The following is a 12,493-nucleotide window of genomic DNA, read 5'->3' on the forward strand; positions in this document are numbered from 1 at the left end:
AACCATAGGCTGGCTAGCTTGCTGGCTGCCATGGCCACTGGCTAGTTGGGGGGGGGGGGTCTGCAATGGGTGGGTCGGGAAAGTGTTCTCTGTCACCCAAGCCAGGTCAGAGCACTTGTGCCAGCAGGGGGCGGTCCCCAGACTGGGCCCCATCCCCCACTCCCCCACCCCCTGGCCCCGCCCAGAGCCACAGTAGGAGGGGGGTGAGAGGGAGGGAGGGAGGGAGGGAAGGAAGGAGGGAAGAAGGGAGGGAGTGTTGTCTTGGTCGCAGCCTGGACCCTGAGGAGATTCGAGAGAGACTGCCCCCCACCCCCCCGGCTTAAACACCAGCTCAGGTCAGTGCCCCCAAGCCCTCGGAACCCCCATTTTCCCACGTCCTGGTCCCTGTCCCTAGTTCTGTCCTCCACCCCTCATCCCTCCCCCAGGTCTATCACTGTTCTCTCATCTACTTGTCAGCCCCATAGCTCCGTCTCTGGCACTTGGGCTTGACCCCCCCCCCCAGTCTCCTGACGCAGGAGCCAAGGCAAGGGTCCCCCCCCACTTCTCCCAGCCATTCCATTCCCTTAGGACGCCCACCCCATACCTGGCTGCGTCCAGCTGGGCTTGGAGCTGGCTGCCTGGAGGCCTGGGAACACACTAGTCCCAGGCTGCTGATAAGAGGCTTTCATATCCCCCAGCCCTGAGATAAGGGTTATCTCTGCTTTGGGGTGATAACTGGGGGGGAGGGCGGGCTGGAGGGGACTGAAGGAGCTCCCACTCTGGTCCTGGAGGGTGAGGGGAGGCTGAGAGACTGGAAGTGCCTGAGGGCCACTGGGATGCTAGGCATGGCCCCAGCCTCCCTCCTCAGCTAGCCTCCACATTTGCTCCATGGCCTTGCAGGTACTTGGTTGGGGTAGGGGGTCAACACCGTGGTCAGGGGAGGACCTCAGGATCAGGCTGAGGAAGGTCTCTTGGGGCCTGACAGTCCTGCCTCCCCCCCCACCCAGGGAGGTACCACTGTCACTGCTTCTGCTGCCACTGTCACCAATTGGCTTCCCACATGGATTTCCCACCTGGCCTGGGGGAGCCAGAAGCCCTGGCCCCTTTTGCTGAGCCTACCCTGCTGCCTTCCTCGGCCTCTGTCAATGCAACAGAAGAGCCAGGCCTCTTCTTTCCCGGACCGGAAGGCTCTGAGAGCACCAATACTGCCACCACACTGACCTACTACCATCGGGGACCGGCTGCTGATGCCTACAGACACTCCCCAGGTATCCTGGTGGCGCTGGGGAGGAGGGCTTTCTAGGCTTGTGGGGTGGCACCAGGGATACATACTGCATTAGTGAAGATTTCGAAAAGTACTTCGTCCACTGTTGGGCAGGTGTTGGTCTCAGTCTTCCATATGTGGTATCAAGCACCTTTGCTCTCCCTCTCCTTGCCTGGTTAAGTCAGGGTTAGGCAAACCTTCATTTCACAGGTCAAGGCTGTCCTGAGCTGAACCTGAAAGGAAGAGAAAAATTCTAAGGCCAGTTGGGGTGGGGGAGCCAAGGAAAGCATCTCAGCTCAGAGTTCTGGGAAGGCAGGGACAGTGGTGGAGTTAGAACGCTATCTGTTGAGTGTGGGGAACAGCTAGCACTCTAGTTTGCCTCAATGAGAGATCCTGGGGGAAGGAGTTCTAGAAAAGAAATACGGGCAAGTAGGGCAGACACGTGGAGGCTTGGGGGTTTTCAACATCTGATGATCCAGATTCTCCAAGACAGCAAGCAATCAGCCATAGGTTCTACATGTGCTATCATGTAATAAGTATTTCCACAGACATGGAAGATTTTAAGGCCAGCCTCAGGAGTTTACCCATTAGCCTAGAAGCAACAGGGAGCCTTTGGAGTTTACTGAGCTGGGGAGTAACATGGTCAGACCAGGAAAATCAATTTGGCAGTTGAGAGGAAGATGGCCTGGAAAGAGAGGCTTTGAGGCAGGGAGGCCAGTGAGAAGGCTGTGGCGATGGCCTCAGTGAAAAGTGTTATCAGGGCTCAAAGGTTGTCATCGTCATTGTCAGGTCTTCTTGTTGTTGTGAATTCGTGGGAGGAAGGATTCCTAAGGGGGAGCTGCTTGGCTGGGAGGGGTGAGGGACAAGGGCCAGTGATGAAGACCAGACTCTGAGGGCTGGGTTTGAACAAAGGGAATAAAGTAGGGAGCTTAGATGAGAGCTTCCTTTGAGGGAGGATATCACGAGTTCTCTTTTGGATATTTTGCTGCTGCCTATGTGCCAGTGGAGAAAGAGATCCAGCCAGGTAGTTGTCAGTGTGGGACTAGAGCTCAGGAGAGAGATTATGGCTGAATGGAGAGCTCTGGGAGTCATGTGCACAGGGGTTACTGTACCCACAGAGCAAAGGGAGTCACCAAGGGGAAAGCCCAGAGAGAAAAGGGTCTCGGCCTAAGCCAGGACACCCAGGCTTAGGGGGCAGGAGATGGAGAACAACTGGGAAAGGAGACCGAGAAGGAAGCCTGTTAGGTAGGAGAAGAAAGTGGGAGGAAGAAGAGACTCGAGGAAGGGAGTAGTAGACAGTTTCACAAAACTGCAAGGAGATGCAGGAGGATGAGGACCAGCCCGAGTAGTTGGGGTGACTACTGGCCTCAGAGCAGCCATTCTCGAAGTCGGCAATCCTTTACACTCAAATGCAATGGAGCCCAGACACAGAGCTTTTCTAGGGGTTCTACCCATTGCTGTTTACCCTTCTTGAAATGAAAACATCTTCCCATTTTTATGACAGTCATGGACCCCCTACCTGCAAAAGAGTCTCAAGGACCCCAAGGATCATAGTCTATGCATCCTTGCACTCAATGGAGTTAAAGGAAATGGCAGGGACTTTCAAAGGCCTATTGGGTGGAGATTAAAAAAAATGACTCCCCCAGCCCTTCTCCACTTGTCAACAAGCCTTGATCTTCTCTCTCCCACTCCCCTCCTCCCCGCATGGGAAAAGGGAAAAAGTCAAACCCTTGTGACAGTTACAGTCAAACCAAGCCACTTTGGGACACTGGCTGTGTCCACCCATGTGTTCTATATTCTGCATCTCCAGCCTGTTGCCCAAGTTCCATCCTCTCAGGAGGGTGCTGAGGCAGATGGGAGGAGAGGGTTTGACCTCGGCAGAGGCAAAGGGGAGCTTCTCCTTTGAGCCTGGAGTAAAGGCCATTCAGAAAGGGGGAGAAGGGACTTTTCGTTTCCCAGCAAAGCAAGAGCTGCAAGGGATGGCTGATTGGAGGGGATGTTTGGAGGAGCTGCTGAAGGGATTTGGGGTTCTGTATGAGATGTGGGGTGCTGGCCAACAGGCATTTCTCAGGGATCAGCTGGGATCATCTTTCTAAGCACTTAATTCTCTCCCCTCGAAGGCTTTCTGTAACAGGCCAGGCACTGAATAAGGCTTGCATGAGTGTGGTCCTCCTCTGCCTGGCAGCATCGGTGTTGGGAATCAGATGGGGGGGAGGGGTGCTATACCAGCAGAGGACGACAGGGCCCATGGAGACAGAGTGAATGGGAAATGGGTCTCAAAGTCAGGAATCCCTGGTTTCCAGCCCTCTCTCTGACAGACACTGGCTGTATGACCCCAGAGCAGTCACCTCACCTTTCAGTAACCCTGACTAGAAGTAGGTGGAGACTTGGGAAACAGCCGCTGCTCTGTACTGGTGGAGAGAGTTCTTGGTGGGACACACCAAGGAAATTACAGGTTCGTAATGAAAACCGAAACATGGGAGGCCATATTGGGGGGGTCGGAGGCCTGACCGTCACACCCTTCCCCCCTCCCCCTCCTTACAGTGTGCCAGGTGTACCCAATTCTCAACTGGATGGACGCAGGGCTTGGGGGAGCCCCATATGCAGCAGCAGGTTGGGCCTATGGTAAGACAGGGCTGTACCCAGCCTCAGCCCTAGCCCCTGCTGTTCGAGAGGCCTCCCCGCAGCCAGCTCCGGAGGGCCCTGAGGTGAAAGGGAGCCCAAGGGGCTTCCTGGAGACCCTGAAGACAGAGCGGCTGAGCCCAGACCTGCTCACACTGGGGGTCCCAGCAGCTGTGGGGTCCTCCCACTATGTGGCAGCAAGCCCCCCTGACTTCACTACTGCTACCTTCTTCTCACCTGCTGGAAGTCCCCTCTCAGTGGCAGGTGGAGGCAGTACCTACTCTCCGAAGCTCCGTGGGGCACTCCCCCTGTCTCCCTGTGGTGAGGATCTGGGTTCAGGAGGGGGGAGTGCTTCAGGGGAGGCAAAGGGTTGAGGGGTGGAGCTGGGAGGGGCTCAGCTCTCCATTTCTGTCCAATTTCTTGCCTTTCCTCCCACCCAGAGGCCAGAGAATGTGTGAACTGTGGAGCAACTGCTACCCCGCTGTGGCGTCGAGATGGCACTGGGCACTACCTATGCAATGCTTGTGGCCTTTACCACAAGATGAATGGGCAGAATCGGCCCCTCATCAGACCCAAGAAGCGCTTGGTGAGGAGGGAGGGCGCCAGGCCAGGGAAGCTTAGGAGTGGGCAGCCTAGGCTCCAGGGTCAGCAATAGCCTCAACTGGCTCCCCTGGCTCTTTCCAGATTGTCAGTAAGCGGGCAGGTACCCAGTGCACCAACTGCCAGACGACAACCACCACACTGTGGCGCCGCAATGCCAGCGGGGAGCCCGTGTGTAATGCCTGCGGGCTCTACTACAAGCTGCACAACGTAAGGCTCCCCTCCAGATCGCTCTCTGGGGGGCCTGGGCTAGCTTCCCTGGGCCTTAGTGTTTGGCCCTCTTGGAAATGAAGGATTTGGGCCTGGCTGATGTCCAAGCCTCTTTCCAGCTGTGCTGTGTTTGCCTGAGGATAAGCAAAGGGAGAGCGATATCTGGGTGACAGTGTACACCTGGGGACTTGGGGGGCAGGTCCCAATCAGTCTGGGGGGGAGGCTCTCGAGATTTTGCTAGAATGGACTGGCCCAGGGAATCTCTCAAGACCTCTCTCTATCCATCCTAGGGGGGCTGAGCTCTCCCGGAGAGGGGAGGGGAAGGGCAAACCAGGTTTCCCCTCCCCTCCCCCCCCCAGCGGCGCCTCTTCTCTTCTCCGGGTGGTGGAGCTTCTGGCTTTTCCCCCCACCCAGGTGAACCGGCCACTAACCATGCGCAAAGATGGCATCCAGACCCGGAACCGAAAGGTGTCAGGCAAGGCCAAGAAGAAGGCCCGGGTGGGCCCGGCCCTGGTGGCCGCTGGTCAGGGGACCACGGAGGCGGGGGCGGCGACCCCAACTGGCCCCGGAGACCTGGCCGCTGAACCGCTCTATCCCACCCTCGGGCCCGTCGTGCTCTCGGGCCACATGGCCTCAGTGGGGCATCTGCTGCCCTTCCCCGGGGCCACCCCTCCCCTGATTGGGGCCACTGGAGCCCCCTTTGCTGGAGCCGCGGGGATGGTCTCAGCTCTGGGATCTTGAAGCCTGCCTTGACCCCGCCCCTCCGGACGTCCTTCCTGGCAGCCACGCCCCTCTGCACCTCGCCCTCCCCTATTGGCCACGCCCCTCCGGTCCTAGCGGGCCGAGGCTGGCCTCGCCCTTCTGGGCAGCCCGTCGGTCCTCTAGCCCTCCCAGATAGATCTCGCTTTTGGCCCTGTAGTTCGTAGCCTGAGGACAATAAACCTGCTGCTGCGCCACCACCCCGAGGATGTTTCGTCCAATCTGAATGTGTGTGTTTGCGCGCGTGCTCCCGGAGAGAGGAAGCTCCGGGCGCGGGCGGGGCCCGGCCGCTGCCCCGACCGCCGGAGCGTCACGTGCTGCCACGTGACCCTACTGGGCTTCCGCGCGGGCTCCCGCTGAGGAGGTTGCCTGGGCGCGCGGCAGTCAGGGGTCCCGCGGCCTTGTCGACGCACTGCAGCCCCATTTCGGGAGGCGGGGCCGGCGGCAGCGCGAAAGCCTGGAGCCCTGTGAGGGGAGGGCCGGGAATGGGCCAGGAGTTCAGATGGGAGGGGCAGGCGAAGAGCGTGGGGGCGGGAGGGGGGGAATGAATAGTGAGGGCTTGAAGGAGATGGCCTCGGCACACATAGAAGACTTTTGTTCGCCAGGGGCCACGAGGGGAGCTCCTGGGGATTGAGCATAGCCTGAGGGCCTACAGTGGGTGCTGGAGGTACAGGAAAAGATCCTGGGGCTTCCATGGGCCGGGTTGGGAGGAAGGCAGGTCGGCGGGACCGGGGTTCCCGAGGTGAAGCCTGTCAGGGAGAAGTTGTACGAACAATTCTGTGCCGGGAGGGAGACTGAGAGACATGGGCAGATTTCCCAGAAAGCCAGGCTCCCGTCTGCACCTTTCAGCTCCCGCTCAGCTGGGGAGAATGTTCTCCTGGCTCTGCTCCTTTCACTGGCCTTTGCCGTTACCTCGGGGGAGTTCTCGCCAACCCTTCCTTCGTCTCTTCTTGGGAAGCAGAAGTACTCAGCCATTGCCCAGCTGGACTGCCAGGCCTTTGCCACTTCAGGGCATGCTGCTGTCAATATTGTGGAGCAGATGGGTGGGGAAACAGCCCCAGCCATGGCATTGCTGAGTCTAAGGGGAGACACAGCTTTACAATTCTTCACGTTTTCAAATGGAAATTTCATTCTTTGGAGTGAACAAAATTCTGCTTTCCCCCTTCCCATCTCTTCCTTTACCTCCACTGGGAAAAAAGAAAAACAACAATGTACATTCAGCAAAACAAGTTCCCAAATTGCTTGTGATCAAACAACATGCTTCTTTCTTTTTTTTTTTTAAACTCTTCCCTTCTCTTTTAGAATCAATATTGTGTATTGGTTTCAACACAGAAGAGCCAGAAGGGCTAGGCAGTAGGGCATAAGACACCCAGCTGGGAAGTATCCGAGGTCAAATTTGAATCTAGGACCTCCAAACTCCAGGCCTTATACTCTATGCACTATGCTACCTAGGTGCTCCCAAACAATGTATGTTTCAAGTCTATATTGTGAGTTCCTCACTTTGTTGTTGTTGTTTTTAAGCCCTTCCCTTCCATCTTGGAATCAATACTGTATATTGGTTCCAAGGCAGAAGAGTGGTAGCCATCCAGCTGCCCCCAATTCCTCACTTTCCTGACACATAAGATGGGTAGTCTGTTTTGTCACCAGACTTAGAATCTTAGCTGGGTCAGAGTTTATTTTTTCCTTAAAATCAGCACCTTGTCTTAGTTATTATTAGTTCAGTGGTTTTCTTACTTTCAATCGTATTAACTACTCCTTTGTTTTTCAGGATTTCCAATTTGGTCTTTACTCAGATATTTTTAATTTGTTCTTTTTGTAGTCTTTTTAGTCACACGCCCAATTCATTGATCTGCTCTTTCTATTTTATTGATGAACAAAAAGGAATACACCTTTTTTTCAGCAGCACATGGTACATTCACAAAGATTGACCATGTAGTAGGGCATAAAAACATGGCATACAACAGCAGAAAAGCAGAATTAATGCAACCTTTTCAGATCATAAGGCAATAAAAATAATGATCAGTAAGGGTACATGGAGAGGCAAATCAAAAATTAATTGGAAATTAAATAATATGATACTCCAGAATCAGTTAAAGAACAAATCATAGAAACAATTAATAATTCCATTGAAGAGAATGACAATGATGACACATCCTATTTTATTGATGAGAGCACTTAGAGATATGCATTTCCCTCTGAGTATGGCTTTGGCTGTATCCCATAAATTGTGCCATGTTGTCTGATTGTCATTCTCTTTAATGAAAACACTGTTGATTGTTTCTGTGATTTGTTCTTTGACCCACTCATTCTTTAGGATAAAATTATTTCATTTCCAAGGTCTCGTTTTCCTTTCTGCTGCCCTTTGTCAGTTGTCATTTTTACTCCATTGCGGCCTGAAAAAAGATGCACTTAATATTTCTGCTTTTCTACGTTTGGTTGTGAGATTTGTATGTAGTTTGTCCTCTGCTACAGAGGAAAGTAATGGCTCTGGTGAAGCTAGAGGTGAAGTCCCTGAGGTGAATGTGCCTCTTGAGCTGAGGACTCTGACAGTCAGAGCTCCTTCCTTCTGGCAAAGAGCAATTAGCCTTGCAGTTGATCCAAAAATGCCTCCCCCTGGGAAGCTTCCCCTCTGAGCATTGCCAGCTTCCACCTTCAGGACCCATGAGCAGTTCAAAGTGACTGTTCATTTCTGTACATGCCAACCCAACTGCAACTGATGGCATGCTTTTTTCTTTCCAATCTTGAAGTTTCATAGACTCCCTGTCTGCATTGGTATGGGAAGTTCCTTACTGGGGGCTCACTACATCAATAAAATCTGGCCTGGTTAAACATACACATGCACACACATAGAAAACTGCACATATATTCTTTAACCTAAAAAATAGCAGATAGTGATAACATGTTAGACTTTTGGCTCTCCTTGTTTAAAAACACACAGACACACACTCCTACTCTGCCAAAGTTTTAACTCTCCCCTGCCCATCACCAGAATTGGTACTTAAGTAGCATAACTGATATATTAACTTCTCAGTCATTGTGTGGGGAAAATAAAAGTACTTAAGAGCAATATTATTAAAAGCTGGTATAGAGTCACGGAAAGAAGGCCCAAATGAGATCACATAGGTCCAGTATTTTGCAAGTCTTAAGAGCTACAGAAATGCCAGATATTACTATATTATTACAAGCTACAAAAATGTATAGTGTATTTTACATTCACGGAAGCAGAATACAGTTCCCTCCTATAGTGATGAGTCTGGAAGATAGAGCTTCCTATTTATTTATTCCCACCTCATTACATGTAAAAAGTTTTCAACATTTTAAAAGGAATTTTGAATCTCAAAGCCTGCCACCCCCCCTCCCCCATGGTGTGCAATTTCATAGATTTCACGTGTGCAATTGTGTAAAATAATTTTCCATGGTAATTCTTTTGTGGAAGGAAACTCAAAGAAAAAAAATTAGGAAAGAAAGTGAGCAGTTTGTTTTGGTCTAGATTCAGATTCCATCACTTCTTTCTCTGGAAGCAGGTGGCATTTCTTTTTTTATGAGTCCTTTGGGATTATTTCTGATCATTGTATTGCTGCGAATAACTTAGTTATTCACAGTTGTTCATTGTACAGTATTCCTGTCACTGTATAATGTTATCCTGATTCTGCCTATTTCTTTTTCTTTTTTTTTTAAACCCTTACCTTCCTTCTTGGAGTCACTACTGTGTATTGGCTCCAAGGCAGAAGAGTGGTAAGGGCTAGGCAGTGGGGGTCAAGTGACTTGCCCAGGGTCGGAAGTATCTGAGGCCAGATTTGTACCTAGGACCTCCTGACTCTCAATCCACTGATTCCAGCTGCCCCCTGATTCTGCCTATTTCTGCTTCAGTTTGTTTTAAGTCTTGCCAAGTTTTTCTGAGCTTGTCCTGCTTGTCATTTCTTCTAGCATAACAGTATTCCGTTACAATCATATATGATAACTTACTCAGCCACTGTCCAATTGACGGCTATCCCCTCACTTTCCATTTTTGTCCCCACAAAAAGAGCAGCTTGAAACATTTTTGTGCCTTTAATACTTCTGTTTGTTTGACGTCTTTGGGATACAAACCTAGTAATGGCCTAGGTCCAAATTGCTTTCCATAATGGTTGAATTCAGTTTTTGACTCCACAGTGCATTAGTGTCTCAGTTTTCCCACATCCTCTCCATGTTTTGTCATTTTTCTGTTGTAATAACCAATCTGATAGGTATAGGGTGATACCTCACAGTTGCTTTAATTTGCATTTTTCTAATACTGATTTAGAGCATTTTTTTGGCATGACTATAGAGAGCTTTAATTACTTTGTCTGAGGACTTCCTGTTCACATCCTTTGACCACTTGTCAATTGGGGAATGACTTGTATTCTTATATATTTGACTCATTTCTCTATGTATTTGAGAAATGAGGCCTTCATTAGAGAGATTTGTAAAAAATTTTGTACCATTATGATAACTGTGTACTACTCTCCATTCTATTTCCCTGTTTAGTTTCTCACCATATACCTCCTCCCAATTTGTGCTCTTTTCTATCAGCCCCACTTGTCTTCTCTTATCCCCTTCCACTCCTGCTTTCCTGTAGGGTAAGATAGATTTTTATACCTAATTGATTGTGTATGTTCTTCCCTCATAGAGCCAGTTCTGATGAGAATGAGTTTCATGGGTTCGTGACTTCCCACCTTCTCTGTCTTACCCTCCACTGTGAAAGCTCTTTCATCCCTCTTTTATTTGCAATAATTTATCCCATTCTATTCTTCCCTTCCTCCTTCTCCCAATGCATTCCTCTCTCACATGCTATATGGTTTTTTTTTTTTAGGTATCATCCCATCCTGTTCAACTAACACCCATACCCCCTCTCTCTCTATTCTCCTAACAGCCCTAACAAAGTTCTTAGGAGTTACAAGAATCATCTTCCCATGTAGGTATATAAACAGTTTAAACTTATTGAATGACTTTTGACTTCTGTTTCCTGTTTGCCTTTTTATGCTTCTCTTGAGTCTTATATTTGAGAGTTAGAGTTTCCATTTGGCTTTGGGCTTTTCATTAGGGATGTTTGAAAGTCCTCCCTTTTGTTGAATACCTATTTTTTCCACTAAAGAATCATGCTCAGTTTTGCTGGGTAAGTGATTTTTGGTTGAAGTTCTAGCTCCGTTGCTCTCTGGAATATATTTCAGGTCCTTTAATGTAGAAGCTGTTCAATTTTGTGTTTTTCTGACTGTGACCCCACAATTTTTGAATTGTTTCTTTTTGGCTGCTTGAAATATTTTCTCCCTGACTTGGGAGTTTGGGAATTTGGCTATAATATTCCTAGACTTATCCTTTTGGGATCCCTTTCAGGAGGTGATCAATGGATTCTTTCAATTTCCATTTTACCTTCTGGTTCTAGAATATCAGGGCAGTTTTCCTTGATGATTTCTTGAAAGATGCTCTTCGTCTTTTTTTTTTTTTAAGTTTCATAGCTTTCAGGTAGTCCAATGATCCTTACTTTATCTCTCCTGGATTTATTTTCCATTGTCACTTGTTTTTCCAAGGAGGTATTTCAGTTTTCTTCTACTTTTGCATTCTTTTGATCTTGCTTGTTTCTTGATGTCTCATGGAGTCATTAGTTTCCACTTTCCCACTTCTAATTTTTAAAGCATGATTTTCTTGAGTGAGCTTTTGTACCTCTTTTTCCTTGGGCAATTCTGCCTTTTGAGAAGTTCTCTTCAGTGCATTTTTGTGTCTCTTTCCAATTGTCCAATTCTGCTTTTTAAGAAATTTCCTTGCTTCATTGGATTTTTGTGCCTCTTTTACCGATTGGCTTATTCTGTTGGTGTGTGTGGTGTTTCATTTTTTGTTTTGTTTTGTTTTGGTGGGGTTTTTTTAGGTATTTCAGGAGTTTTTGTGCCTCCTTTACCAAGCTGTTGACTCTTTTCATGAATTTCCTGTATCATTCTCATCTCTTTTCCCAATTTATCTTCTACCTCTCTTAGTTGGTTTTTAAAAATGTTTTTTGAGCTCCTTCATTAATTCTTTTTGGACTTGAGAGCAATTCACATTTTTCTTGGAGGCTTTGGATACAACAATATTGACTGTTATCTTCATCTGACTTTGTGTTTTGGTCTTCCCTGTCACCAAAAAACCTTTCTGTGTTCAGTTTCTTTTTCTGTTGTTTGTGTTTGCTCATTTTCTAGCCTTTCTCTTCTCTATCTAGGTGAAGGGAGCACTGTTCCAAGCTTCAGGTTCTTTGTGCAGCTGCCTTCAGATCTAGCTCTGGGCATCTCTCTGCTTTCAGTTCTTCCAAGGTGGAGTGATGTAAGGAGAGATGTGTTTAAGACTCTCCCAATTTGTACTCTAGTCTGTGAGTAACCACAAGCACTCTTTTGCAGCTTGGAACTGTGACCAGGGTCCCCTGTTCCCCTGTGGCTGCATGTGCTGGTGCATACTGTTGCATTCTGGTGCTCCTCCTCACCCTGAGCCCGTGACCCAGGACTGCGACCGTGTATGGGCAATGGGACAAGAGTCTTGTACCCAGAGCCAGCAAAGGGACCCCCGTAATCTCCTTCTGAGCAGTTGTCTGACTCCCCTTGCTGTCTGTGGCTGAGAGCTCCAGAAGCCTTTGCTCCTGATTCAGCTGCCTCCAAGGCTGGTTGCAGTGGTAGAGCCTGCCTTGGCATGCTGCCTTGTGCTCCACTATTACCCCAGTACAATATATCTTTTGTTCTGGCCTCCTGAGTTGTTTGGGGCTGAAAACTATTTCACCCTGTTCTTTTTAATATAGTTTTTTGGAGGGAAATTTGGTAGACATCAGGTGGGTCTTCATATCTTCTCCACCATCTTGACCTTCCCTGCATCAAGTGCAATTTCAGAACTATTTGACTTGATTCTGCTTTTCCAGCTCAGAGCAAATTGAAGGCTGGTGCAAATTCTAATGCATACATCTGAAAGATTTCCAGAATCTAGTCATACGATTTTTAAGCGCACACTTTCTTTTATTAAATTAGGGGAAATTTTCCATGGTTACGTGATTCATGTTCTTTCCCTCCTGTAGCCAGTGCTCAATTC

The 12,493-nt window shown here is 49.2% G+C and overlaps 1 protein-coding gene across 4 annotated transcripts; it reads left to right on the plus strand.

Annotated features, from left to right (window-relative positions):
- Positions 1 to 214: 214 nt before the first annotated feature.
- Positions 215 to 5,634, plus strand: GATA1 (GATA binding protein 1). Of its 4 annotated transcripts, none has more exons than XM_007507683.2 (6): positions 215 to 335; positions 987 to 1,247; positions 3,788 to 4,186; positions 4,306 to 4,451; positions 4,550 to 4,675; positions 5,090 to 5,634. In XM_007507683.2, the coding sequence occupies exons 2-6, from the start codon at positions 1,040 to 1,042 to the stop codon at positions 5,414 to 5,416; spliced, it is 1,206 nt and encodes a 401-aa protein (XP_007507745.1). In that variant the 5' UTR covers positions 215 to 335; positions 987 to 1,039; the 3' UTR covers positions 5,417 to 5,634. The 4 variants fall into 4 exon arrangements, with proteins under 4 accessions (XP_007507745.1, XP_001372037.1, XP_016282025.1 ...); XM_001372000.4 differs by lacking the exon at positions 215 to 335 and adding an exon at positions 736 to 879; XM_016426539.2 differs by lacking the exon at positions 215 to 335 and adding an exon at positions 3,547 to 3,698 and having other exon boundaries at positions 1,110 to 1,247.
- Positions 5,635 to 12,493: the final 6,859 nt, after the last annotated feature.

Source organism: Monodelphis domestica, chromosome X, assembly GCF_027887165.1.
Source record: "Monodelphis domestica isolate mMonDom1 chromosome X, mMonDom1.pri, whole genome shotgun sequence".
Lineage (NCBI taxonomy): Eukaryota > Metazoa > Chordata > Mammalia > Didelphimorphia > Didelphidae > Monodelphis > Monodelphis domestica.